Genomic DNA, 26251 nt, shown 5'->3' with positions numbered 1-26251 from the left:
TGTGGCAGCTGGAGCTGCCTCAGCTCGGTGCTCCGAGTCTACAGGAAGGAATGGTCTCGGGGCCCAACACTAAGAACCCATGGCCACAGTGACGTGGGGTGCTAGGTGGAAGCAGGGAGACTTCTGCTGGGGGAGGCCTCCGAGTTGCAAACGCCAGGGGGCGCCATTTACAAGGTATTCCCTGTGTCACCAGGGGGCGCCATTCCCAGGGCTAGTGACTGGTGGCCCCCAGGTATTGAGCAATAACAGCCAGCACCTACCTCCACGCAGGGTCCCGCCCTCTCCCTGCCCCAGGCCCTCCCAACCCCCATCCTCCGTGAGTTCCAGCAAGTCTCCCATGGCAAAGACCTCCTCCGGAGACCACTTCACAGTCCAATGGATGTCACTGCCGCAGGCTGCCCTCAAGCCGGTCTTTGGCTTTATGACTCAATGGACAACCAGCCTGCTCTGCCTAGAACTTTCCTTGTCTGGTCACAAGGATGAGGCAGCCCTGGCATGCTGCACACCGTGGCTGTTCTCTCTAATGGCAGCATGAGTCCACCACCCATTCCGGTGTGTGCCACCCGCCCTCCTGCTGCCTCCACACCCCACTCCCTCCGCCCTGCGCTTCTGGAGCATTACGCCTCTGCTGTCACTGCCATCTTGCTCCGAGATATGCAGAGAGGTAGTGTGACCAGGAAAAAGACTTCCATTCTCTTTCCTCAGTCACTAAGTCAGTCACCTGCAGGGAATTAACGTGAGACCCTCAGATCACTGGTCTCAGGTTTCCAAATGCTTAGGGTATTGTCAAAACTTTAAGAGCTTCTCTTGTTGAGGGCAAACAATGCTTTTATTTATTTTTAAACAAAATTAAACCAGATGTGACCCTGAAGGTGGTTCACTGGGAAGCGATTTTGATGTTCCGGGCTCTGTCATTTCAGAAAATCTATTTGGGTCCAAGTATACCAACTGCAGTGGTGAGGAGGAGTCAAGGGCTGGGGAAGACTGGCTGGTCTTGGCCTTCGAGAGTGCCTCAGACCTCACCCCAACCCATTTCCAGGCCTGGCTCATAATGTTCACCAGGACACAGCAGACCAGCAGGCACCTGTGGTTCTCAAGCCTACCCTACGCTTCCTAGCTCCTCAAGAGAATGAATCTGCTCCTACCTCTGCCCGTTCAGATCCTGTTTACCCTTCTGGGCTCAGTTCCATTACCGCCTCTTTCCAGAAGCCCTCCCACTCAAGATCCAAGATCCAAGATCCAAGATCCCTTAGAACTTGCTCTTCCATCAGTGACTGTGTCTCATCTTCCTGACTATTCTGCCTCAGGACAAGAATGATGGCTTGCTCATGTCTGTGTACTCCCAAATACCCCAGCATGAGGCCTGAACACAGTAGGTGCTCAATAAGTGCTGGCTGAATGACTAAAATGATGGCTGAGCATCAGGAATTTATTACTACGATACATCTAAGTTTTAAATTCTGGACCGACTCCTCTTTCCACCCAGAAAAGAATGGCATATAATTTTGAAGGGCACAATGTTGACTTGCTAGAGTGGGAAAGCCAAGACTATGGAGGGAGCCTGCAGAATGCAGAAAGAAACAACAAGCCATTTGTGCACTACGCCTCTATTTATAACAATTTTCTTGATTATATATATATGCCCATTTGAATTTTCTGTAAATATTTTTGGGTTTTCCAATTCTTCTATTGTAATGCTAGAAGGCAAACCCAGAGACATATTTCTATATATAATAGTCCTTTGGATACAAGGGGAAGGCTTTATCTAAACTACCAACATGGGGACTGAAGTATAAATGAAGAGATAGTTCATGGATTTGCCAGCCATTCCTCCCTGTTGTGGCCAACAGCCAAGACCAAGTGCCAAGTACGGTCATTGGAGCTCCAAGCAGCATCTCCCAGCGGCACTAGGGGAAATCCAAGAGGGAGCTTGGGGAATCACCAACTCTTATCAGATGGTGTTATGATTCATTATGCTCTGTGCCTCTTAGAACTCAGCACATGAAAAAATATAGCATCGATAACTTTGGTGGGCAGGTACTGGGGATTAGCTCATTCGGCCTCAATCTTGCTCTCTCTGTTAGAGAACTAAAAAGTTGAAAAATACACCTCCCAGACTCCTTTGCAGCTAGGGTTGTGGATGCAAATTAGATTTTGCCATTAGAATGTAGCTCCATGAGATCTGGTAAATGGATTTGGGGCAGAAGCCATCTTTGTGCCCCCTTTGTCTGGAAGCAAGCCAGGTCATGAAGCATGAGGTCTATTGTTTCTTTTCACACAGAACATGCCAGTGTTCATTTTCTACCTTCCTGAGTGCTTCAGAGGCAGTGGTAGTATACTGAAAGCAACAACAAAGATTTCTTGACTGCGGCTTCAGCCCTGAACTGCATTTCCAGGGACTGTCTCAGAGGGAGCAGTCCCTTGGTTGGATGAGTCTGGTTTTGTCCTTCGAGGCTCAGCCTTGAACCTGTTCCTTAAGTCCTTCCAATGATTCTGTTGGCATTTAATTTCCTGCATTAAATCCTTTCCTGCTTAAAATACCTAGAGTGGTATTTGAACACTGGCTAGTATTATCAATATACAGAAATCCTCCAGGGTTAAGAGTGTCCCTCTGCCTCTAGGGTAGTGGCTGGTGTCCACCAGCCCACAAACAAGGCAGTACCAGCCCCCAAACTGACCTCTTAAGGCTCTTTCCCTTGGCCTACCCACCGCCTCTCTGGTCCATGGGAAGATAAAATGACAAGTAATTCATGGAGTAACTCAGTAATATCCTTCCCTTGGCCTGTGGGTTCCAGGCTCCTATTTCCTTTCTGGTAATTTCATCTCACTCACTGAACATGCTGAGAAGCTGGCCTGTATTTCTGGACATTCTGGAAAATCCCTATAAAAACTCCCATCTGTACTGGCGGTGGCTGCATCCTAACTATGGGGTGAAAGGGCTCCAGAGGAGCGAGGCCAGGGATGACTGACATCTGCATTGTCCTCAGGGTCCCCAGCTTTGTTCCCTCCTAAAGAAAAGGCTGTTGCTCTCCTCTTGCCGCTCCTCTATGCTGAGCTTGGCCACAAACCTTTCATGGCGAGGGCAGGCGTCTGCTGTGCCCAAGCCAGGAAGAGGGGGCAGGGCTGAAGGAACCCCCTATTGTGCTGCCCCTCTGTCAGCAGGTTTCCCCCTCGCTGGGTCCAATACCTCTGAATAGTCATTCTGGAGTGTTCTGGTCACAGGAATCCCTCCGTACTCTCACAAATGACTGAGGCCTCCAAAGAGCTTTTGTTTACATGTGCTATCCTACCACTATGTACTGTGTCAGGACTCAAAAGAGAAAATGTTAAAACATCTAAACATGCAAGTTCACATCTCCACCAGCCCAGTGATACTGTTATCGCCTGTCACACAGCCTCTAGAAAGCTCCCCTGGACACAGGGGACAATGAGAGTGAAAAGGCAAATGACCCCTTCTTATAATGAAAATAATTTTGACCCTGTAGACTTCTGAAAAGTCTCAGGACTCCAGGGGTCCCCAGAACCCTGAGCATCACTACCGTAAGACAAGTCTGTTTTCGGGTTGAATGTGGGGCTGGGATTCTGTCTCTGACAGCACACGGTCTGGTCATTTCCACAATAGTGTATGCTTTACATGCACCTGCCCGGTCCAGCAAACTGAGGCTCCTACCCCTGCCCCGCTGGGAGGATCCTCACAGGGAGAAAGCTCCCGTGTCCTGGAGGCAAGTGCACTGGCTCTAAGACCCAGGGCAGATCATTACACTCTTTGGGCCTGTGTTCCTATTCAAGAAGGCATGTCAGAAGCTTCTAGATGTTTTTTCCATTGTGAGATCCTCTTTTGCTCTCTCACCAACTCCACGTGACAACAGCTCTATCTACTCTGCAGTGATCAAGACTGCGGGCTCCAGAGAAGACCTCCTGGATTGGGACACGGTGTCACTCCCAGTGAATTCAGTCATGATCCTGCACAAGTTACCCTACCCTTAGCCTCAGCTATCCCATCAGCAAAATTGGTATAAATAATAGGACCACCTCACAAGACGTGTGTATGGGAAGTGGTCAGTGCAGCATTTGGGACATGGCAAGTTCCCAATAGAGGCCAACTGTTAGTACTATGTTAGCCTCTGCTGATAGAACACATACTAGCAAAAAAGGTTATAGGAATCTAGTCCTATTAAATGCCTCAGCTATGGCCACCTTCGAGTTGGGCCAACTCTCCCCTCCCCCGGCCCTCCAGCAAATATAAACATGTAAAGCTTGCAAAAGCCTGCCAGCAAACTGCCCATCACCCGCTCTGTCCCAGCTCATAAAACAGGCCAAACAAATGCAACCACCATGCTGAGTGGGATCTGGAGCTGTTTCTGGCAGGGCAGGTTCTGGGCCTTGGCAGTCAATGATCTCGTGCAAGGGATGGGGTGACCACAAGGGGCATGGACTCACAAACATCTGAGGTGGGCATGAAATTACCGCCAGGGACTTGCACCCCTCTGACTGCCCCAAGTGCCGTCGGGGGCCTAACCTAAATAAAATCCATCACCTACGTGCACACACACACATCAGCTGGGGTTGCTGCTGTGACAAACCAAGCCACCTAAAAAGGTCATTGGCTGGCAGCATGTGTCTTTGGGTGCATAAAACAGCCCCTACTGTCACCTGGGAATGTCCAGGAAATGTACCAGTACAAAAGGGGCTTCTACATAAAGAGGCCGGGACCTGCCCGGCCACATCCTCTTATTTGCTGGGGGAGGAAACAGAAACCCCGTGAGGCCAAGTGTCTCATCCAGCAGCAGCAGGGAGACCAGACTCACGTGTCATGACTCAGTTCCTCCTCATGTCACCTGAACCTGCATATATCAAGCCAAGGGTCTCATCAGGCACTTTGACAGGGCTGAGCCTGCAAAAGCCATTTTTCTCCCTTAAAAAAATGAAAGAGTATAAACTTAAGACCTTGGTTTTAAGAGGTCCCTGCAGCCTGGAAAAAAAAAAAAACCAAACCCTGCCCCACTCAGCAAGCGTATGATTTATTGGGATTACAGCCCTGTAAGCAGTGTCTTAACAACATGGAACAGGAAACGACTCTAATTTCCAGCTCAAAGCGGGCTCTGTTCTTCCTGGAGGTGGGCAGAGGCCCCAGGGAGAGAGGCAGACTGGCAGAGGGGCATAGGCCTGTAACTGGAGGCTGTGCGACCCAAGCCCTGGGCACGAGAAGGCCTTGTGCCTCCATCCCCGACTAGGAGGTATGTCCCCCCTTCCCGCCATGCCCACCTGTGAGGAAGCGGGTATAAGCATGCAGATGGCCCCACAGACGTGCTCACCGGCTGGGCAGGGCCTCAAGACCTGGCCTGAGCTCAGCCCTGGGAAAACCGGGGCTGTGGTTTCCTAATTTCCACCCTTGGCAGGGAGCCCTGAGGGTGCCAGCACAGCTCCGGGGGCTGGGAGGCTTTGGGGAGGCCCACAATGCCTCGGGCCCGCTCTCTAATGAGATTTTCCCATTCCCTAGTGCACCCAGCCCACCTTGCCTGTGAGCACCCTTAGTCCGGGAGAGGGACCTCACAGGGGCCAGCTGGAATGTCTCCCACCCTCAGCCCTAAATGCTTCCCCTGACTCCACCCCAGCTTCAGCTGAAACCACTGCCGAGCCCCGGAGGTGCGCGGGGTATCTCCCTGCTGGACGCGCTGCTCCCAAGTCCCTCCCCGCCATGCCTCCCGGGCCAAGCTGCCGAGTGGCACCATCAGGACCCAGCAAAGAGGCCACGCTTTGTCCAGTCGAATGCAGCTCTTCTCTGGGAAGGTCAAGGCCGGCTCTCCCATGCCGGCTCTGAGGCCTTCACCACAGGTTGCTTAAGGTTTCTGAGAGCCACCGTGGCCTCAAACACCAAGCCAAACCGTCCACAAAGGAAAAACCCACCGCTGTCCCACCGGAGTCAGATGCTACTTCCGGCACAAAGGAAGCGATTCTAGTTCAGTTCACATCTTGGACTAATTATTTTTCTAGAATTGCTTGGTAAACCGGAATGGTCTGGCCCAGCTTGGAGTTAGAGTTGGGGGAGGCATCTCTCCTCTGACCCCCAGGCTTGTCTTCACCGGCCTCCTGCCTCAGGACCTGGAGCGGCTGAGCCATGGCAGTCTTCGCATGGGGTCAGGGGACTGCGGTCAGAGGCAGAGCTCAGGGCTTCCTGAGGGGGAAATACACTTTTCTTATTAAAGCTCCTGTGTTACGGATTAGAGGTGAAGTAACTCGCCCCTGACCACGCACCTAGGTAAGAGGCAGAGCTGGGCTCAAGTCCCTGGCAGTGTCCCCCAGCCTGCACGGCACATTCCATTGTCACCCAGCGAAGCAAACTGGCCCTGGTCTTCCACTTTCTGGACCCTTCCTCATTTCCCTCATCTTAGGGATGAGGAGTTTTAGGCACAACAGCCCTGTCATTTGTCACCCAGATCGGGCCACTTCTGAGAGGAAAGAGGAGTGCTGTTGCCAAGGACACTGGGGCGGCAGGTGTAAGGTAGAACAAGCTCAGGCACACGGAGACATCGGGTCACCCCTGTGTCGGGGCGCCTCGATAGAGCACAGCCCCCGGCTCATGTCAGCTCCAGGCAGTGGGAGGCCTCTGCCTACCCTGAGGCAGGCCTCCATTCTGCCCTGTGGCGCTGAGCCCTCACAGCCACAGCCCTAACCCTCCTGGTCCGCATTTCACTTGGGTCTGCTTTCCCCTCAGACTGTCCTTTCTCTGAAGACAGAGACCTCTGCTCTCTAAATTGGTAAATGTGTGGCACATTACTCACTTCAGGAGGCAAAGCCCTCTGGCTGCTACTGTTTTCAGGGGTCTGCTCTCACTCCAGAACTCTCTGCAGGGCTCCAGGGTTCTTCCCAGAGGGCTCCGAGTGCTACCAGGTCCAGGGCATCTGGCCCAACTCTCTACAGGCCAACGAGGTCGTGAAAGGGGGACCTGCTTCGTCTTTCATTCTTGGAGGCCTGAGTTGGCTTGGGTGTTGGCAAATCGTTCCCTTCGGAAAAAGAAAATACCTCCCGGAGAAAAGGACAGCCGTTCCACGGGCGGATTTCTAGCCAGGAGCAGTCTCCTGGGCGGGGCACAGCTGACGGGGCGCAGCAGTTTCGGGGCAGAGGCGGGGCGCCGCTAGGATGGCGCCCTGGAGCCTTCCCAGGGAGGGAAATGCGCGCGGTTCTGCGGCCGTCAGGGTGTCGCTGCGCCTTGGTGGAGGGGCCCCAGCCGTCGGTCTTTGGTAACTGGGCCTCACTCCAGGGTGGCATCTGTGGGAGTGAGGCGGTCCGGATTCCAGGGGCGCCGGCACCCCATCTCCGCCCTCTCTCACGCCGCATGGGGAGCTCCCAAGTGCTGCAGGGTCAAAGGCCTCTGGCCCATTTCTCAGGCCCCACCTGGCGCATGGCGGCCTCGTGGGCAGCGGCCGGGCCGGGCGGCCGGGCGGAGTAGCTCTGCTTTCCCACACGGCTGGCTGGCGGGGCGCTGTGGAAGCAGGCCTCTCCCCGCTTCTCGGGGTGCGGCTCCCGGGGCCTGCTGGCCACACCTCCCTTCCACGGGGCTCACTGCTGCCCCGTGCAAGAGACCTGCCTGCCTCAGTCGTGCCTGGCGCCCAGGCTGGCTGACAAGAGACCACAAACTCTTTCCCCACATGGAAGCCAGACGGGCGAGGGCTTCTGACGTGATCACAAACTCAGCGAGGGCACTGGCCACCACCCATCGGCCTCTGCCAAACAAGGCGGGCTTGGGAAGAGGCTGTGGCTTCGAGGTCTTGCTGATTTGTCTCACAGACCCCTGGGGCAGGGAGCGGGCGGTTGGGTGGCGGGTTTGTTTAGGGTCTCTGGATAGCATTCCCGCTTGGAATCAGTGGAGTGTAATCACACAAAATGTGCTCCCCTTCCTCCAAAGTCTAAGGCAAAAAGAGGACCCATTAACACTGTCAGGTAAAGAGTTTCTAGAAGCTTCTAGGAGGAGGTAGGGGCATGGGGCTCTTGATGCCTGACAGAGATGTAAGGGGGAATTCCCGATTGGCAGCTAGTGGCTTTGACCCAAGCCATAGACGGCAGTAGACCCAGCCAGAGGAAGAGGAAGAGGTGGACTGACCTTGCTTTCTGCGCCCACATCCCCACTGCAGCTTTGGGAAAGGCTCTGGCACTGGCTTCTGGGCAGTAAAGCCACGTTGCTACAATCTGTTGAGGACCTACTATGTGCTGGGCAAGCATGAGATCACTCTGCAAACATTACCCTATTTCTAATACAGCCACCCTGCAGGGCATGTATAATTACTACTGTGTGTTTTACAAATGTGGAAACTGAGGCTTTGAAAGGTTTGGACATACGTCCAGGCCACATAGCTAGCCACTGGCAATCCATCGGGCTTTAAAAGGAAAAACAAACAAAAGATTCTAGGGTCTTTCATGAGACCAAGCTGCCACACGCAAAATGCTGTGAGCCTGCTAGCTGGCGGAGACCTGGGAGGCAGGAGGGCTGGAGAAAAGGCTCATCACAGTGGCTCATCCGGGCCCCACCCAAACTCCAGCTTCTGCACCCACGACCTCACCTCATCATCCTTGAAGTCCACAAGGAATGACTGGAAGGCTGGATTGGGCCCCAAAGCCTCGGGGGTATTCTCTAGACCTCTCGAGAGCCTTTCCCCCACGAATGTCCAGTATTAAGGCTGGAAGACAGGGGCCAGTCCCAGACGGCTGTCCCATCCAAGGTGGGACAGGAAAGTAGGGCCGGGAATCAGCCCAGCCTGCCTGCAGACACCGTCTGAGCTGCTGCCCTGCCCCCATGCTCAGTGTCTGGAATGCCAGCCACTCAGCCTGGGAAGCCACTGTTAAGAAAGCAGAGTTCATTCCCTTTAAAGCCGGGACTTCCCAGCACCAAGGCTCTCTGGGATCCTGGCGATACTGCGGACAAAGGGGATTGTGGCTGCAGACTTACAAAAACACTCCCAGTGAATGAAGCCCCTGGGCCTGGCAGTTCCCAATCTTCCTTTCTGTGAGCCTGGGTGGCCCCAACAATGGAGCAGGAAGTCATACGCAGCAACAGGCAGCCCCTGGGGGCGCTTGTCAACTGCTGGGCCAGGATCCCGTCCTGTCCCACCCCCTGTCCCACCCCCGGTTATCTGGCACTGCCACTTTGTCTGCCCCCATCCCTGGCTCATTCCTTGTCAGATGCTGGACAGATGCCCACCCTCGGGCTGGCCACCTGAGCCAGCGAACTCAAGAGGTCCTGAGCAGCGAGAGCGAGCTGCCGGAGTCATGCTGGGTGGAGGGGCACTGACCAAGAGCTGTGGCTCCTGGGGTCTTGCTCTCTCTCCTGGGAGGCAGGCGGGACCTAGCATGTGATGTGAACACCGTGCTATTATAATCTGACCTCCCTGCCTGACCTCTGATTTGCCTCTTCCTCCATGTGACCTGGGCTGCCCCTTTGACCCTCTCCAGGCCTCAGTCTTCTCATCTGTAAATGGGAGCAGTGATCACTTCCTCCAGGAGCTATTGTGAGAATTAATCAGAGAACGGTGTATGTAAAGTGCTTTATAAACTATAAAGCTTTGACTAGATTCTTCCAGCCCATTGAAATAAATCAGATCGAATCACTCCCCAGCTCCAATACTTAGCAAGAGCCCATCTTCTGTAGGCCCTATGGCCAAACCAGCAAGCGAGGGGCCAGGGTACCCCACTGACTGTGGAGTGTTTGACCCTCAGCCTGCTTGGTCTTTGAACCAATGGGGGGATGAAATCCAGTTTTTTAATTCCTTGGGTGGTGGGTTGTGATAAATCTAAAGTTTGTACACATCTCTGTTCCAAACAGTCCTCACTGAGGCCTTTGTGACATCTGGTCTACTTCATCTTCTCCGCTGCTCGCCTGGCTCACTGGCTCCTGTCAGGGCTGCAGTAAAGTAAGCAAAGACGGGCCGAGGGGGCGTACGGGAGACGGAGAACACACACACGTGCTGAGTAGATGTGATGTTTAAGTTCACTATCGTTTCTGGGTTATTTATGCATTAAACACAATTTAGTTACTTTATCCCTTCCAGAAGGTTGATGAAAACAGTAATTATACTGATAATCACAGCTCCCACATCCGAAGAGCTTACCATTCACTAACTCCTTTAAATGTATCACCACCCATGATTTCCACAAAAACCTCTGGAAGCAGATGAAGCTCTTTTCCAGCTGGGAAGTTGAGGCCTGAGAAATTATAAATATGTTGCCCAAAGTCACCCAGCTAGGGACCCGCAGGGCAGAGACCCCATATGGTAGTTTGACGCCAGCGTCCAACCTTCAGGCCTTTCGTCCTGTTTCAATAACTGAACAAAGTATTCGACTACCTACCGTGTGCCAGGGACAGTTCTCAGTGTCGGGCGCAGGGTGGGAACAAGGTCGATCTATGGTGCACCCTAGCGGCTAAGGGGAGGGGACAGTTAAGTAAATAAGTACAGAAGCGCCGGGTAGCATCAGCTAGAGGAAGGTGCTCTGAGGAAAAGGAAACGTGGGTGGAACGGCGGGAAGGCCAGGCTGGAGGAACGCTCCCTGCTCACGGCAGGACCACAGACAATGGGGTCTCTGCTCTGACAACGGGGTCTCTGCTCTGCCGCTTCAGATGTTACTGGATGTGCCAGTCTGGGGAACACAGAGAAACAAGGACTAATTCACCCAATAGCTATTCTGATTTCTTTTACTTCCACTTTGGGTGGCAGATGGGGAGATTTAATGCACAAAAACGGGGAGAGAAAAAGAGAGAAAAGAGCTTAACGCTGCAAATCTTCTTGAAATGGTATTTAAGGGAACCCTAAGTCAGTAGCAGAAAGCCCTCACTGCCATCATCTCTATTATTTGATAAGAAAACACTTTCGCAAGCTGAGCAAAAGATTAACGAGCCCACTTCTTCAGACTGAGCACACAGCCTATCCGTGGCGCCTCCTGTTTATGTGAAGCGCTCGGCTGAGGGGAGACCTCCCCCCTTCTGCATCTGGAAAGGAACAAAGAGGCGCCTCTTCTCTCTTTGTACCTCACTTGTGTGGGGAGTATCTCCCCACAACTTGGGAAGGGTCCCTAGAAGGCAGAATTTGGAAGCAGAGGGGCCAGCAAAGGTGACTCACTTTGCACAGGGGGAAACTGAGGCTCGGAGGGGAAACTGGACTCGCAGACCCCAGAGCCAGAGGGGTAGGAGCTGAACTTGCCCCTCAGGCACCTCTGAGGATGTACTTCTCCACTGGAGAGCGGTTCCAGCCCCACCTAGATGGATTTGCCTACATACACAGTCGGTGAGAACTTGAAAAAACAAAAACCAAATTCTCTCCACTGAATTCATGTTTCTAAAATGTAGATTCAGTTTTGTCAAGAGACACGCACGTGGAAACAACAGAAGTCCCTCTGTGACTTTGGCTGCTCATGCTACCCAGCTTATCCCAATCTCCTGTGGCTGCGTTGTAAGGCCAATTTAAAATCCCGGGCTGTTCTGACACCTTCCCCCAACTCTGTCAGGCTTCCTGAGGTCCCCCGAGTCTGGCGGTGGTGCTGAGGACAGAGCACCCCGTGTGCCAGGTGCTGCTCTCAGGGCTCTAGGTCTCCTAACTCAGTCCCCACCAACACCCCTAAGAAGAGACCGAGGCACAGAGGCTAAATGCTGTGCCCAGGTCGTAAGTGGCAGAGCTGGGACGGAACCAGGCAGGCTACACAGCCCGAGGGCCGACCCCACGCCTTCTCATGCAGCCGAGCTGCCTCTTGCACTGTCCCGTGGGTTTCACTTACTTTTGTCTCCTGTCTTGTTTCTGCCTCCCTCATTAGGCTGGAAACTCAGTCATGTAAGCGGTTCTTCATAATTCTCTAATATCCCTTCCCCACTGATCCCCAGAAATACAGGGAGAAAGGTGAGTTAGTGAGTAGAGCATTTGAGACAGTATCTGTCTCTGTATGTGTGCCCCCTGGATGTGGCTGTCATCAGTCACAGCAGTGTTTGTAGCGGTGGTGACAGTACCAGTCACAGGTCTGTGGTAGTGGTAGTGGTCAGGTTAGTACCAGCAGAACCGTGTTACTAACAGAGATGCCCCCTGACAGTCACACTTTAAGAAATGTCATTCCGGGCCAATGAAGGCAGCCTACTCTGTCAAACATGTCATCTAAGCATGTTTATGACCATTGTAGTACTGGGGAGGAGGGTGGCAGCCACCGCTTAATAAGCACTTGCTATGCACCAGGCACTGAGCTATGCGCTTCACGATACTATCTCATTTATTGCCATCTTACCTTCACCATTTTACTGATGAGGAGACTGAGGCCTAGAACAATGAGCTGACACTCTTACTGCTGGAAGGCAGCAGAGAGAACACTGCCAGGATGACCTGAGAGGCTCCTGGAGACTTGTTCTGCCTCCTCAGCACCTAAAACCACAGCTGAGCAACTTCTGGTGGAGTCGGTGGGACCTGTGATGGCCGGCGCCTTTACTGGCTCCGTCGCTTCCAATTCTTTGCACATACTTGCTGGAAGCTTCTTGACTAGCATGACATGGAGCAGAGCGGCCAAGAGCTGGGCCAGACGCACACTACCTACTTCCGGGATCTCACCTGGACAACGGTTTCGACCTCCGAGCAGGCCCTGTGGTCTCAGCAGAATGAGCGCTATGGGGCCTGTGCTCTCAGATGACCACCAAACCTGCCCTACGGGGCCCTCGTGCCTCCTGAGCCTGTCTGCGGGTGCAGAGCCACAAGCCAGCACGCTCTAGGCTGGGGCATTGGGGTGGATCCTGGCACCACGGCAAACAGAGGAGGAAGGGCATCCTGGTGCCGTCTGCTCCCCTCACCCTCAGAGGGGGCCGGGCATCGAGTGGGCAAGGGAAACCAGCCAACCACAGAAAGCATGGAGCTGGATGACGGGGCCAGGGCCCTCCAGGCCACAAGCCCGGTGCACGAGTCACCCTGTACCACGACTTCTGTTCTCTGGTTCTGCCACGCTGCCACTATCTGTCTCTCCTAGGTACCACGTTCTCTCCCACCTCGAGGTCTCTGCATGCCGTTCCCTCTGCCATGTACAAATGGTCACATGAGTAATCATAGCAGTGGATGTCTGGCACTTACTGTGTCCCAGGTACTATTCTGGAAGTGTTAGGAACATTAATTCCTTGAGACCTCACACTTTACAAGTGGCTGTAATGACCACATGTCCGTGGTCTGTGGAGCCTAAGCTTTGTAGGGATCAACTGGCCAAAGGCTCTAAAATCAGTGAGTGGCAAGTCGGATCTCAAAGGCATGTTTCTAAATAGCGGTTCCCTCCTCAGATACGGCTCTGGCAGGCTAGGAAATCAGGACACCAGACATTTCCAGGCTCCATCTCAAATCAGACTGGCGAGGCTCCCTCCTACCTGACAGCCCTTGCCCTTGATGGTGCCAGGCTACAACTGTCCTGGCTTAGTGTCCTGAGGACACTCCCTCCACAAAGGGAGTGTGGGACTAGGGAGAGGGAAGGGGCTTGAGCAAACACACTGCTTTGTGGACCCATGGCCTGCGTCGTATCTAGTATTCCCGAATATCTCTCAAAGGCCCGGTTTCTCTGCTGCTCTCAGATCAGGTGCACTTGGGAATGCCACCTGCTGAGCCCGGCCCTCCAGCCCCTGAGGCTGAACAGAAAATCAGTTCTCCTCCTGTGTACATCAGCTCCCTCTGCACCTCGGACTGTGTCTGTCTCCCCCGTGTGCCCTGCTTACTGATGCCTTCTCCCGGAAATTTGTTGGTAAGCTGACAGGTCTCTTGCTGCTCCTGTGTGTCCTCACAACCTGTCTCCCCACTTCCCAGACTCCTCGCCCCCAGAAGCATGATGGCCAAGGAGGTATCTTCCACCCAGGAGGCTATTTCAGCCAGCTCATCCCTCTGCCTCCAGGCGTGACTAGCAGGGACCACACTTAGCCAGATGGCTGTCCATTCTCCCCCAGACCCCGGGGGAATGAGGCTCCCCCATCTCCATGGGCAACCCTGGATCTCTGACAGAAAGTTCTTTCACTTTTCAAGCCTGGTCTCGGGTGATGACATGCCCTGCAGGGCAGCAGCTGTGACTAATCCTGTGTTTGAGACCCTGCCTTGTGCCTCGCGGTGTCTATGATGCAAAGCTGGTTGAAAGAAAGGCGCCCAGGGAGGGTACAGGGAGGCTCCGTCTGCGAGGCTCTCCCGGGGTGGCAGGGGAGGTGTCCTGGGAATGGGAGGCAGGTGGGGCTACAATGGCCCCAGTGGAGGTGGCCCCCAAGGCCAAGACCCACCCGGGGTTGTCCTGAGAGCTTTAGGACCAGGTCTCAGCAGCCGGGTGGGACAGTTGTAGCCTGGCACCATCAAGGGCAAGGGCTGTCAGGTAGGAGGGACCTGGTTCAAATCCCTGCCCAGTCACTTAGCAGCAGTGCCCCCTCTGGTCTCCTGCCCTCATCTGTAAAATGGAGGTAATCCTGGTGGCTCAGTCAGTTAAGTGGCCAATTTGATTTCGGCTTGGGTCATCATCTTGTGTTAGTGAGTTTGAGACCTGTGTTGGGCTCTGCGCTGACAGGGTGGAGCCTGCTTGGGACTTTCTCTCTCTCTCTCTCTCTCTGTTCCTCCCCCATTTGTGCTCTCTGTCAGAATAAATAAATAAACTTAAATAAAATTTTTAAAAAATGGAGGTAGTGCTAGCACCGACTTTGCTGATCTGTGGGGCAGAAAAGAAACACCAGTGTGTAGAAACGCCCTCTAGAAGGCAGAGCTGCCACTGTGTGTGTGTTATCTCACTCCATCCTCCCCACTTTACAGGCGAGGAGTCGGAAGTGTGGAGGGGCCCTCGTGGGAGGCTGGACCTGAGTCCAGGCCTTGGCACCAAAGCCCGAGGGCTTTTCCCGGGGCTGCCGGCTCCCCTTGCAGTACGCACAAGCCTGTGAGAGTGTGGGCCCGTCCCTTGTCCCTCGTCCCTTGCAAAGCGGTCCGCTCGCCCACCCTGAGTTCTTACTCTTTCTGGGCTCCCTCCTCCCAGCGCTGCTCTTCCTTGGGGAGCAGGGTCCCTTCTGGGGGGATACAAAAGCCCCGATGAGCAGTGTAGAGGCAGCACTCTGCTTGGCAGGAAAGGCCGCGATGACCTTCACACAGGAGGGGGGGACACATGGCCCACCCTTCATCGGCACAGATGGGGTCACACAGCCCCGCTGTGCGAAGGAAGAAGACTAATTTCCTCAGAGCAGAAATCAGCACAGCTTGAGGGGCAGCATCGGGGCTGCCGTGTGGCCAAACCCATACCACCACACTCGGCTCCTTAGCCCACGTGAGCAGGCAGTGGGAAAGGTCGCTAAATCCCAATGATCCGGAAATCCCCAAGCCATCCAAACCCTGAACGGGGGCCTCTGGGACAGCATACCGCATCACGCTGGCTGTCAGAGGCCCCACTGACTCTGGCTAGGTGGACCTGGCCCCCACACTCCTGACATGGAACAGAGGGAGAGGCTTCAAGAGTCAATCAAGCAGGGGTCCAGGGGGAGAAAGACACAGACAGCCACCCCCAGACTCACAAAGCCAGGGCCCCACTGGCGCCCTAGCAAAAACTCCAGTTCCTTTTGGGCAAGGAGAGATCTTCCCCAGAGCTCTGGTGGCCCAGTACGCAGTGGAGCGTGGGCTCAGCGGGCCTGGGTAGGGCCAGCCGGGCCTGCCTCGCCACTGTGGGTCCATGTGCCGTGGAATCCACTTCAGCAGCCCAGAGCTGGGCCACCAGACAGTTGTCAGGCTGTCTGCCAGTCTGGGTATTTTTAGGGTGTCCTCCTTTTAGTGCCCAAATCTCGAATGTTTGCATACTTTTTTCCTAATTGTGGTTCCAATTTCTCATGCATCTAATACTCATTTGAAATGATTCATGGAAAAATGCCTTAGCTACCAATTGTTTTTTGTGCCACAGACAGTGTGGTTTTTAAATGATGAGCTATGTAAACACACACACGTGTGCACACCATCACTGAAGCTCAGCAATCACAATTGTATACAGACAATGACCCAGGTCACACGGGAACTCTGGTGCTGTGCTGTAGAACACTGGGGGCTGGGGGCCATCTGGGAGAAAGCCAGAGGGCAGCCACAAAGATATCCAAGGGGTTCTGGGCCCAACGCCTGCAGAGAGGCCCCTCCCTGGTCTGCCCCACAGCCAACAGCCACGGCCACAGCCAGAGGGCCAAGCAGCCTAGGCCAGGCCAGTGGCCCAAAGAAGGCTCATCGTCTCCCAGCCACCTCCGCTGGGGTGATCGGGCCCCGTCTAGCACCCTCAGGACCTCACCAACAATGAGCAAGCTGCCCCAGCCGCAACATGTTTCCCTTGCCCTTTCTCCTTCCCAGCCAGCTCTGGAAACCACAACCATTTCTCCACAAAGCAGAAATAGCTGGGGCTTTGGGCCTAGGCTCTGGTTCCACCTCCCAGCTGGACGCTTCGTCAGGAAGCCGGCGGCCTCCACCTGCTGCCTTCTTGCTCAGTGTCAGGCCCAGAGTGACCTCCCTTGGCCCTGCATTCACCGTCCACCTCGAAGACAGAGGTGATCCAGCAATGACACCAGTCACAATAACAGCAGCGGTAGCATTTACTGGGAATCTACGACATGTGTGCACTGGGCCGTTACTGCTGTATGTCTCCTGTAATCAAAGACAGTACTGTGTGTGCGGTGGTCGTGAGTAGAGCCTATGTGGCCCTGGCAAGTTATCAAATCTCTTCCTGCCTCCATTTACTCATCTGTAAAAGGGGGCTGTGAAGCAAGCCTGTCTCCCACGTGTACACCAATGAGTGTTCACCTGTAAAGTACTCAGCACAGCACCTTGCACATAGTATATCCTCAGTAAATGTCGACGATCATTATTCAATCCTTACGACGGTGTCATTGGCACCCCTCTGTTTACAGCAGGGGAGGCTGAGGCCCAGGAGGTCTGCGCCCAGACCACTGCATTCCCAGCTCGCCAGGTTTGCCACACGTCCACAGGATTTCCCGTGTTTCACGATGGCTATTTTGAACGAACTGGGGTGTGCTGCACCTTTGCTTCCTGTGACTGTGGGGGCACTGGAGGGGTGGGCGGCCTGTGGAGCAGCCGTGAGAACCACAAGCACACAACTCTTGAGCCCATGGACCGAGCTAGCGAGCAGCCATGTTGGCCTCCAGATGAGGCTCATGTCACCATATATGATGTTCTAGGAAAATTATAAAGAAGGATTCTCTCTTGGGAGAAAAAATTTTATAAGCAGCCCTCTAAGATCAGTTAAAAAAGGCACCCTGTCTGCAGGCTGATGTGACTCTTTGCTTGTCTCCTACTTGTGCCCCTCAGTGGGTCCCCTTGTGTAGTGTAAAACCTTCACATCTGTTCTTAGCAACCCTGCTCCCAGATGGGGAAGGGTTAGGCTCCCATAGCAAGTGCAGCAGGCCGGAATCCTGGGGCTATTCAACCACTTACGTGCCAGAGGCATGCCATTCTTGTCGGTGACGTGAAGGGATGGGGCACAGCATGCCTCAGACCCCCACCAACAACGAGGAGAATGGTGGCATCATCATGATGAGAGGAGGTGACAGCCACCACTGACTGAGACCCAGGTACCGCCCAGACACTGTCAGACACTGTCAGAGCCCTGGTTCACTCCATTCTCACTACCTCCTTTCCAGGAATGCATGAATACCTGTTTTTATAAAAGAGGCAAGTGGGTTTCAGAGAGCCCAGGAGGTGAGCACTAGAGCTGGAAAATCAGAGATGGAAGTCAAAACCCATTGTGAGCCTCAGAGACTCCAGCCGCCTCCACCCTGGGTGACAAGTGCCCCCACACACCAGGGCCGGGCCTTGACTCATGTGAATTGCCACTGTGCCATATCGGCCGCTTCCTCAGAGGCACGCAGGCTGGGGCCAGTGGGTCGGTCAGTCAGTCAGTCAGCACCTTGGGCAGTGTGCCCCCTGCCCCCCCCCCAGTGTGCAGACCAAGGGAGACCCCTACCGTTCATTGTTCAGAGCCATCCTTGGGGGGTCCAGGTTGGGGTTCTCCATGGACTCCATCTGTGGACACCGCAGGAAGTAGTAGAGCGTGTGGAGGGCATCGGGGGACCAGGTGATGGGCTGGGGGGGCTGGCGGGCCTGGCGGGCGGGGCTGGAGCCAGGACACAGCGGGTGGCGCCCCTGCATGTGATGCATGGCACGGGAGACCAGGTCACCTGGCGGGGAGGGCAGAAGGGAGACACAGCAAAGAAAAAGTCTGAGTTCAAGGCCCGCATTCTTCCAGGGCTACTTGTAGCTAATGGGAAACTGCTCCCCTGGCCTGGGTGCCTAATTACTGTCTACCCAGAGCCAAGAGGCGGAGGAGGCGGAGGCTGTCACCCAGACACACAGGAACAAGTTAGTTTTCCTTTCACTGCCGGTTTTGTCTTAACAGCTGAACTAAAAAGGCTTGGCAGGACCATCTCCTCCAGAACTTATGCTAATGTGGTTTCTTTTTCAACATTCCCACTCCCTCCACCACCCCGTGGCTCTCTGTGCACAGGGAGGCTCAGCCTGTGACACCCAGCGCCAGGGTGTGACACCCAGCAGGGAGGTGACTGCCCCATGCTGTCCTGGGCAAAGCCCAGGTCCTTCAGCAGGGAAGGAACCTCTGTCTCCAACACATCAGGTAACACTACCATCAGCACCACTGCTGGGCACTCACTATGTGCTGAGTGTTCGATTTCCTACAAACGGGGTTTAATTTGATCCTTAAAATGCTGGGGTCAAGCATTATCCCCATTGTGCAGGTGAAGAAATGGAGGCTTCTCTGGTAAACAAACACGTACTGATGCCCTCCTGGCCTAGGGCCCCTAGTCACTGGGAGGCCATGGTGTACAGAACTTAACCAGTCAAGGTCCAAAGGCTAGTAAACAGTAGAGTTTACATTTGAATGCAGACCTCTGACTCTAAGGTCCCCAAACTGAACTGTGACCCAGGCCTGACCCACTGAAGTCTGTGGGGTCCTTGGGTCTCCATATCCTGTGCCGCCGCCGTTTCAGCCCAAGTCAAGTCTTTTCAACATCCCGCTGGCCTGGGACAGGAAATGTCCCATCATTGTGTGAAGCCACAATGCTGAGAAAGGATGGGCCAAACAGCCCCAGGCACCTGCGGCCTCGCTCTTCTGGGAAAAGTGTCACCCTTGCATTCTCTTCAGGCCTGAAAACTAGGGGGGGGGACTCCCCTGTGGGCCAGCTCCCCCCCACCTGTGGCAGTGCCTCTGGATGAGGCTGGCCCTAAGCCGAGAAAAACAAGCGGGTTTCAACCTGGTGAAGAGAAGAGCCATTCAATGCATGGTAGAACCGGGTCATTTATTCAGTCGGCCTTCATTCTATGGCTTCTGTGAGTCTGACTCTCTGTCCCACTGCATCTTAACCCCTGCACAGGGTCTACCGCATACCAGGTGCTCAGCAGACACTTACAGAATAAAAAAACTAGCCTTACACATTCATCTCATTTTAAAATACAGCTTCTGGGGGCCCTGCATAGGTCCATCAGTGGCCAAGTGCTCCTGGGACAGCCTCAGCAAGGGAAAATGACACCCCTGGAACTGGAGATCTCCACTAGGAAAGGGAGCCCTGTGCCCCCACCCCACCTCCTCCCTCCTTCCTCTTTCCGCACCTGACTCTGCTCCTCGCTTGTCTCCCTGGAGCGGCTGAGAGCGGTGACGTGCGGATGCCCAGCTCCCATCCTTAACACTCTGCTCTAATGGGTCTGGGACAGGACCTACGCATCCTATCTTGTAAAAGCACCCCTGGTGAATCTAATGTCCCGTGAGGTGAGAGAATCACCAGGTTAGCGGGTGAGAGCACAGACTCAAGTCAGATGCTCCTGGCTTCCAGTCAGGGCTCTGGTACTTCCAACCCTGTGCCTTACATAAGTTTCTCACTAGAGTCTCTATGTCCTCATCTGTAAAATGAAACTATTGTAATGCACCTCAACATTTTCAGGATTCAAATAAATAATAAATGTGAAGCACGTAACATGATGCTTGGCACAGAGTATCCGGGAAAGATGAACTGAACTGCAACAGCATTACTATTCCTGTCCTATTACTATTATTCCTCTCTTCTCCGGGTCACCTCCCGTGCCTTTGCTTCCAGGTTTTCCCAAGCCATCAAGCCTTGCCCCACATTTCCCAGGAGAGGAGGAGTCTGAGCCCTGCAGTGCCAGCTCCCAACCCTGCTCTCGGGCTCCTGGGCGGCAGAAACTGGCCTGGACAATCCCCAGGCCAACCTGCCTCCCAGCAGCTAGCTGTACAGCTATCTCGGCTTCAAGAAGTTGAAACTTGGCTTTCATTTCTCCAGGTCGAAATGCTGTAACTTTTGGCAGGGTCACTGGGCCAGGGGTAGAAGTCAGAGAGCCCCTGATCGCATGAGAGAGAGAGAGAGAGAGAGAGAGAGAGAGAGAGAGAGAGAGAGAGACACCTTGTGGAAATGTTTCAAAGGCTCGACAAGGTAGAAGCTAGTATCGTTTGTTGTGTTCATGATTATTTTATTGTTATTGGTGTAGAACCCTTTTGGCAGCACATTCCCAGCCAGGATGCAGGCAAGAAAATCATGGAAAAAAGTAAGAAGTGGACGTGACTCTTAAGTGTTCCTTAAGGAAAGTCAGGTACCGAGCGCGGCCTTCCAAAGTTTCGGGGGACAATGGCAGCAGCGTGGCAGCTGGGAACGGTGGTCCCAGACCCTCCACCGTAGGCCTTGCAGTGTGCGTCAGGCTCTCGCAGACCAAGAAGCAGGTGCCTGCAGACAACTCAGGTCAGGCGTCTAAAAACTCACACGGTTCTGCAACAGCTCGCTTTGGGCACTGTCCCGGGGGTGGTTTTCCTCCCAGCCCCCTTAAATTTTCTAGGCTTGAGAGTGGGGAAGACGTAGATTAAATCTCATTTAATCTGCATGACCACCTGTGAGGGTGGTATTTCCGTTTTACAAACAAGAAAACAGTCTTGCTGACATTAAATGGTGGTAAGTGAACCAGCCAAAACTTGACCTGGGGACTCTGCATCCCAGGCACATGCTCTTGGCCACTGCTCCACAAAGTGTGGTCTGCACACTGGGACAGTCTGAAAACTGTGTTACTATTTTGTTACTGTTTTGTTTTGTTTTGTTTTACTGGATCATAACAAGTTAATTCTAGAAATTGAGAGTGAGCTTTAAAACAGTCTCAGAGTTGGGGCGCCTGGGTGGCTCAGTCGGTTAAGCATCCAACTTTGGTTCAGGTCATGCTCTTGCGGTTCGTGAGTTCAAGCCCCGCATCGGGCTCTGTGCTGACAGCTCAGAGCCTGGAGCCTGCTTTGGATTCTGTGTCTCCCTTTCTTTCTGCCCCTCCTGTGCTCTCACACTCTCTCAAAACTAAACAAATATAAAACTTTTAAAAAGTGTCACATAATTTGACAGAGTGATTTAGGTCTAAAATTCTTTTTACAAATTGGCTTGAGTTTTACATGTCTTTGATTTCATTTTTTAAAATATTCATTTTCATTGTATTTTATAGAAGTTTCAGTCAGATTTTAGAGTGGGGACACAGATTCCCTGGCCCGTCAGCACGGCTGATTCGAGAAGCCATGGCCCAGACTAGACAACACTCTTGCTTTAGTGCAGGTGGGAGCTCAGCTGCTTCAGAAATGCCCTTGTGCTTGAGAAGCAGCTGATCCTAAGCTCGATGAAACCTCAGTCTGAAGCCCAGAAATGCCCAGCAGGCACGGAACAGCAAGGCCTCACTGCTGGCTAACCACGAGAGCCTTGGTGAGAGGTGCTGCAGGTTTCTGGTCTGTCCAACCTCATTATGAGCCCTCAACTGAAAACAGCAGGCAAGAGCCTGGAATGCAACTCTGCCTTCAAGATGAGGCCTCCGCCATCTGACTACCCTTTAAAAAGAAAAGTTTAGTTTTGTTTATCCAGTATTCCCTCCCATTTACATTTTCACGGGGAGAAAGGGACAGAGAGACATACAGGTGCCTAAGTTCTCTATGCAGCTGGGCCTGACACAAGAAAGACACGTCTAAACCCACGGCAGGCCGGCCCTGGCTCAGGTGCAGGGTAGTTAATGCATGTTAAACCTGGGGTAAACTTTTAGGTCCAAGGAGCTCAGTGCCAAGTATCACTAGCCTCATTAAGTTCTTCGGTTTCAGAAAATCTGCATTATCTGCCTCCACCTTTGTCTCCTCCCTCCTGCAGAGTGGGTTCACAAAAACCCTGGTTTCAGGGCGAGGGCGGTGGGGCAACACGGCACATGACTCAGCCTGTTCCCTCATCCGGGGAAAGATGCTGGGGGGCCTCTTCTCTTTGCCCCAAGGGCCGGCTAGGCCAGGCTGGGGACCGGGCCTGGTGGGCTTCAGGAGGAAAACACTGGACCATCCAGAACTCATCCCTCTACACACACACACACACACACACACACACACACACACACACACTCACTCACTCACTCACACATGATCATGTACTATTCTAATCACGGGAATACAGTACAACAGGGACCAAAACAGAGAAAGTCGATCCTCACGAAGTCGACATCCTAGTCAGAATGAAAGAGATGACATATTATTTACAAGTAAATATACGATATGTGTTAAGTGGTGACCAGTGCTTAGAATGAAATGAAGTCGTAAGAAGGGAGACAGAGATGAGAAGCGGGTGCTCAGGAAAGGCCTAATAAAGTATCATTTGGGCAGAGATTTGAAGATAATGAAGGACAAACATATTTGGGTATCTGGGGGAAATGGTCACAGGCAGGGGGGACAGCTAGTGCAAAGGCCCTGGGGTGGGAGAATCCTGGCCAGGAGGCCAGGGTGGCTGGAGCACCATGACCAAGAGCAGAGTAGTAGGCAAAGAAGCCAGGTCATATATTGGATCCTGGGCTATGGTGGGGATTTGGGATTTCACTGAGCGAGCTGGGAAGCTAGGGGGTGTGGGGATGGAGGGATACTGAGCAGATGGGTGGTGTCTGACACAGCTCCAGTTTGGACTGAGTTGATAGGAGTGGAGGTGGCAAAAGGGACAAACTAAAACAGGCTATTTATAAAAGGAAGAACCAACAGCGGCTGAATATTAAGGGCAGAATGAGGACAAGCCCTTCCCTTGAGGAAAGTTTCTGAATGGCCTTCCCTTTGCCTGCCCGTGGACTGTAATAACGCCCAGAAGCTGCCATGGTCAAAGGCAAAGGATCAGACTCCGATCCTGGTCTCAGCTGTCTGAGATGCCAGTGGCCGAGCTGCTGGCCACATCTAGGAAGCCCGCAGCCCGAAGCTATTCGAAGGGTGGCCACTTAAGGCAGATATACCTGAGCCCACTTCCCTCAGGGTCCCGGGGCAGCTATGCACCCGACCTGACCACTGCGGCACCCCCAGGAGACAGACAGCTGGAAGTCCTGCTTCTCTCCCAGCTCTATTACAAATCTGCTCTGCGACCTTGAACTAGGCACTTTCTTTCCTGCTCTGGCAAGGGAGAGGAAGGATGGAAGGAGGGAGGAAAGGAGGAAGCTATGTCTTGAAGAAGCAAAAAGGTTGTCATTCACCATTCAGAGAGCTCCAAGAAGTCAGAAATGGGAGAGGCGAGAGCAGAGGGAAACTCCACCTGCTGCCACGCCATGCACTTCTGCCCCTGTAAGTGGGACCGCCCACAACCCAGTGGTCCCCTGGTGCAAGGGAGAACTAAGGAGGAGTAGGCAGTTTGATTTCTTAAAAATTGGGGGATGTGGGGGGGGGGAGAGACAGAGAGAGAGATCAGGAGATGCATGAGATTTCTTGCCTAACACACTCTTTGCTAGCAGCTGCCAAATGGTAATGACCTAGACCAAGGGGTTTCCTCCTGTGCTCCACAGAGCGCGGAGATCCTGGGAGAAGCCCAGGGCCACTGCAGGGCTGAGGCCACGCCACCACAACCTCCCTTCCGCCAGAGGAGCTCTGTTTCTATCTTCTATTTTCTACACTGACATTTCAGGGGGTGCTTTCTTTTAAGGAAGAATAATAGTTATAAATGCAGGCTGTAAAACACTGAGGTAAATGACCGCGTAGGGAACACAGGCTCCCCCGATTGCTGCCATGCAGGAATGGTCATCTGATGTTTCAAGAGAAACCAGAAGTCCAGATTTGCCTATGATCGGGCCCACAGGCCAACCAAACCATGCATGTTTGTGGGCCATCAGTTTGCACTCTCCGGCCCAGAAGGATCTGGCTTGCAGAGAAGGCAAGATATGTGGAGGAAGGGGAGGAGGCCAGAATCCAGAAGGCGAGCTCTTCCCCAACCTCTCCCTCAGAGCCAGCTAGACTGGGACACCCCACACTTACTCAGCTCAGAGATGCTTCCCACGCAGGTGGCCAGGAGGGACTGCTCCAGGGTCCGGAGCTCCAGCTGAGCGTATGCATCGGCTCGCTCGTCATGGCCCAGGGACCCACCATTGTAAGGACTGAAGTACGCAGGGAGAGAGAGGACACCTGTGTGGAAATAGGCAGACAGGTAAGTTCAGGAAGGAAGCAAAGGTCCACGGACCCAGCCCTGCAGCTGCCAGCAGAGCCGGCGGGGGCGGGGGTGGGGGCGGGGTCAGTGGGCACATCTCAAAGCTGCAGTTGAGGATATCTGACTTCTGCAGAAGCCAGACTGAGGAGGGCCCCCCTTGTAGATGTGGTTTCTTGGAGCTGCACAAGGACTGGCCTCCACAAGCTCATGGGCCACACGGGAAGTCATTCACTCCTTCACTTCTCCGTCACTTCACTTCACTACTCTTGCTGCATATTTAGAGCGCCTCCCTTGGCCCATTGTGCTCCATTCAGGGTGCTGGGGTGACAAAGAGACCTGACTTTGCCTTCATGGGCCTCAGTGGATCGAAATGTCCACCATGCCCACCCAAAGGGAGGATCACCCCCCCAGTCCTCTCACATCCCCATGCTGTCCCTTTTCCTCTTCCTGCCAAGAAGGGGACGGGGACACACCACAGGGGAGGAGATGCTGTCTTCTCCAGTCCAAGGAGGGGATACATCCCAGCCACTGGCCAAGTCCAATTAGTGTTTTTCATTAGCACTTCGGCACCAGAGGGGCAGGGCTGTCAGAATCAATCCCAGAGGGTGACAGCCTGTACATAGCTCCAACTCACTATGTGGCTTCTTAGAAAGCACCAGAAAAGCAAGATCAGACTGGCTAAAAATTACATGTTGGTTCTTAAGAGCATGTGGCCACAGAGATTCCCAACCTTTGGTAACTGCCGTTTCTGTGATCAATGCATCTTTGTCTGACACTCTCTGAACTTTTTTTTTAATTTAAAAGAAAAATACCCACTGGAATATAATCAGTCACTTTTGGAAATATCTCTTAAAATTCCTTGAGATGTCTGGAGAGCCCCTGGGCTGTGGCCAAATCAGGGTTAGAATTCCCTGTCCCAAACACGGAAATGTAATGAGGATGGCGACAGCCATAGGCAGGGGAACAGCGCGGCGAAGACGGGGCTCTGGAGCTGGAACGCTTGGGCTCCCGAGTCTGGCTCTGTCACTTAACCAGCGGTGTGATCTCGGGCCGCTTACTGCACTTCTCTGTGCCCCGGACTTCTTGCGTGTTAGGCCCAGAGAAGAAGAGCACCTTGCTCACAGTGTGGCCGTGAGGACTGATGAGGCATCAGGTGGGAATGCTGCCCCAGTGTGAAGCTCGGAGGAAATGCTCTGCTGGGGGCTGTCGCTATCATTTTTGCGACGTGCTGGGAATGAATGTAGGCTTAATTTTCACTAATTTATTCTTTCTACAAGGCAGGCACTGCTGTCCCCATTTCAGATTATCAGGGGACTGATGTTCAGAGAGTTTGAATAACTTGTTCAAGTCTGTGGCAGAGCTAGGATTTGAATCCGGATCTGATGGGCCCTCAAATGTGTACACTTAACACCTCTCATTAGCCCACACCCAATGAGCGCACCACCAAGGCTCACCCGTGGCTACCCCAGATCAGCAGGCTGTGCATTTGCCGGTACTGCTGTCTCACTGCTGCCTGGTTCCCCCAGGAAGCCCTCCTGCTGTGTCATGTGTGTTTGTCTCCCATGGGGCAAATACACATGACACTCTTCCTCTGCCCAGACCTGGCAGAGGTCTCTGACCACTCTGCAGGCTCAGCTGACAGTCAGCCCTGCCTTCCTCGCTTGCCCTTCCCCTGACCCAGCCTCCCTGCCCTGTGCTGCCTCACTGCCCGAGTCCCTCTTCACCCCTCCAGGATGGCAGTGGCCCTTCCCATCACATCTGGTGCTGACACAGCAAGACAGGACATTAGAGCATTTCCTC

At 53.5% G+C, this 26251-nt stretch overlaps 1 protein-coding gene across 1 annotated transcript in view; it reads right to left on the bottom strand.

Moving 5' to 3' along the window:
* ABTB2 (ankyrin repeat and BTB domain containing 2) overlaps window positions 1-26251 on the bottom strand; it is a 165326-nt gene that overhangs the window by 19119 nt on the left and 119956 nt on the right. Inside the window, exons 2-3 of the mRNA XM_029956112.1 lie at window positions 24283-24429; window positions 17956-18169 (exon numbers count right to left, since the gene is read on the bottom strand). Coding sequence (XP_029811972.1) covers window positions 17956-18169; window positions 24283-24429 — 361 coding nt within the window. The remainder of the gene's footprint in view (window positions 1-17955; window positions 18170-24282; window positions 24430-26251) is intronic.

This window comes from Suricata suricatta, chromosome 11, assembly GCF_006229205.1.
Source record: "Suricata suricatta isolate VVHF042 chromosome 11, meerkat_22Aug2017_6uvM2_HiC, whole genome shotgun sequence".
Lineage (NCBI taxonomy): Eukaryota > Metazoa > Chordata > Mammalia > Carnivora > Herpestidae > Suricata > Suricata suricatta.
Note: the sequence above shows the minus strand (reverse complement) of the source record. Positions and strands in the feature narration are given on the sequence as shown.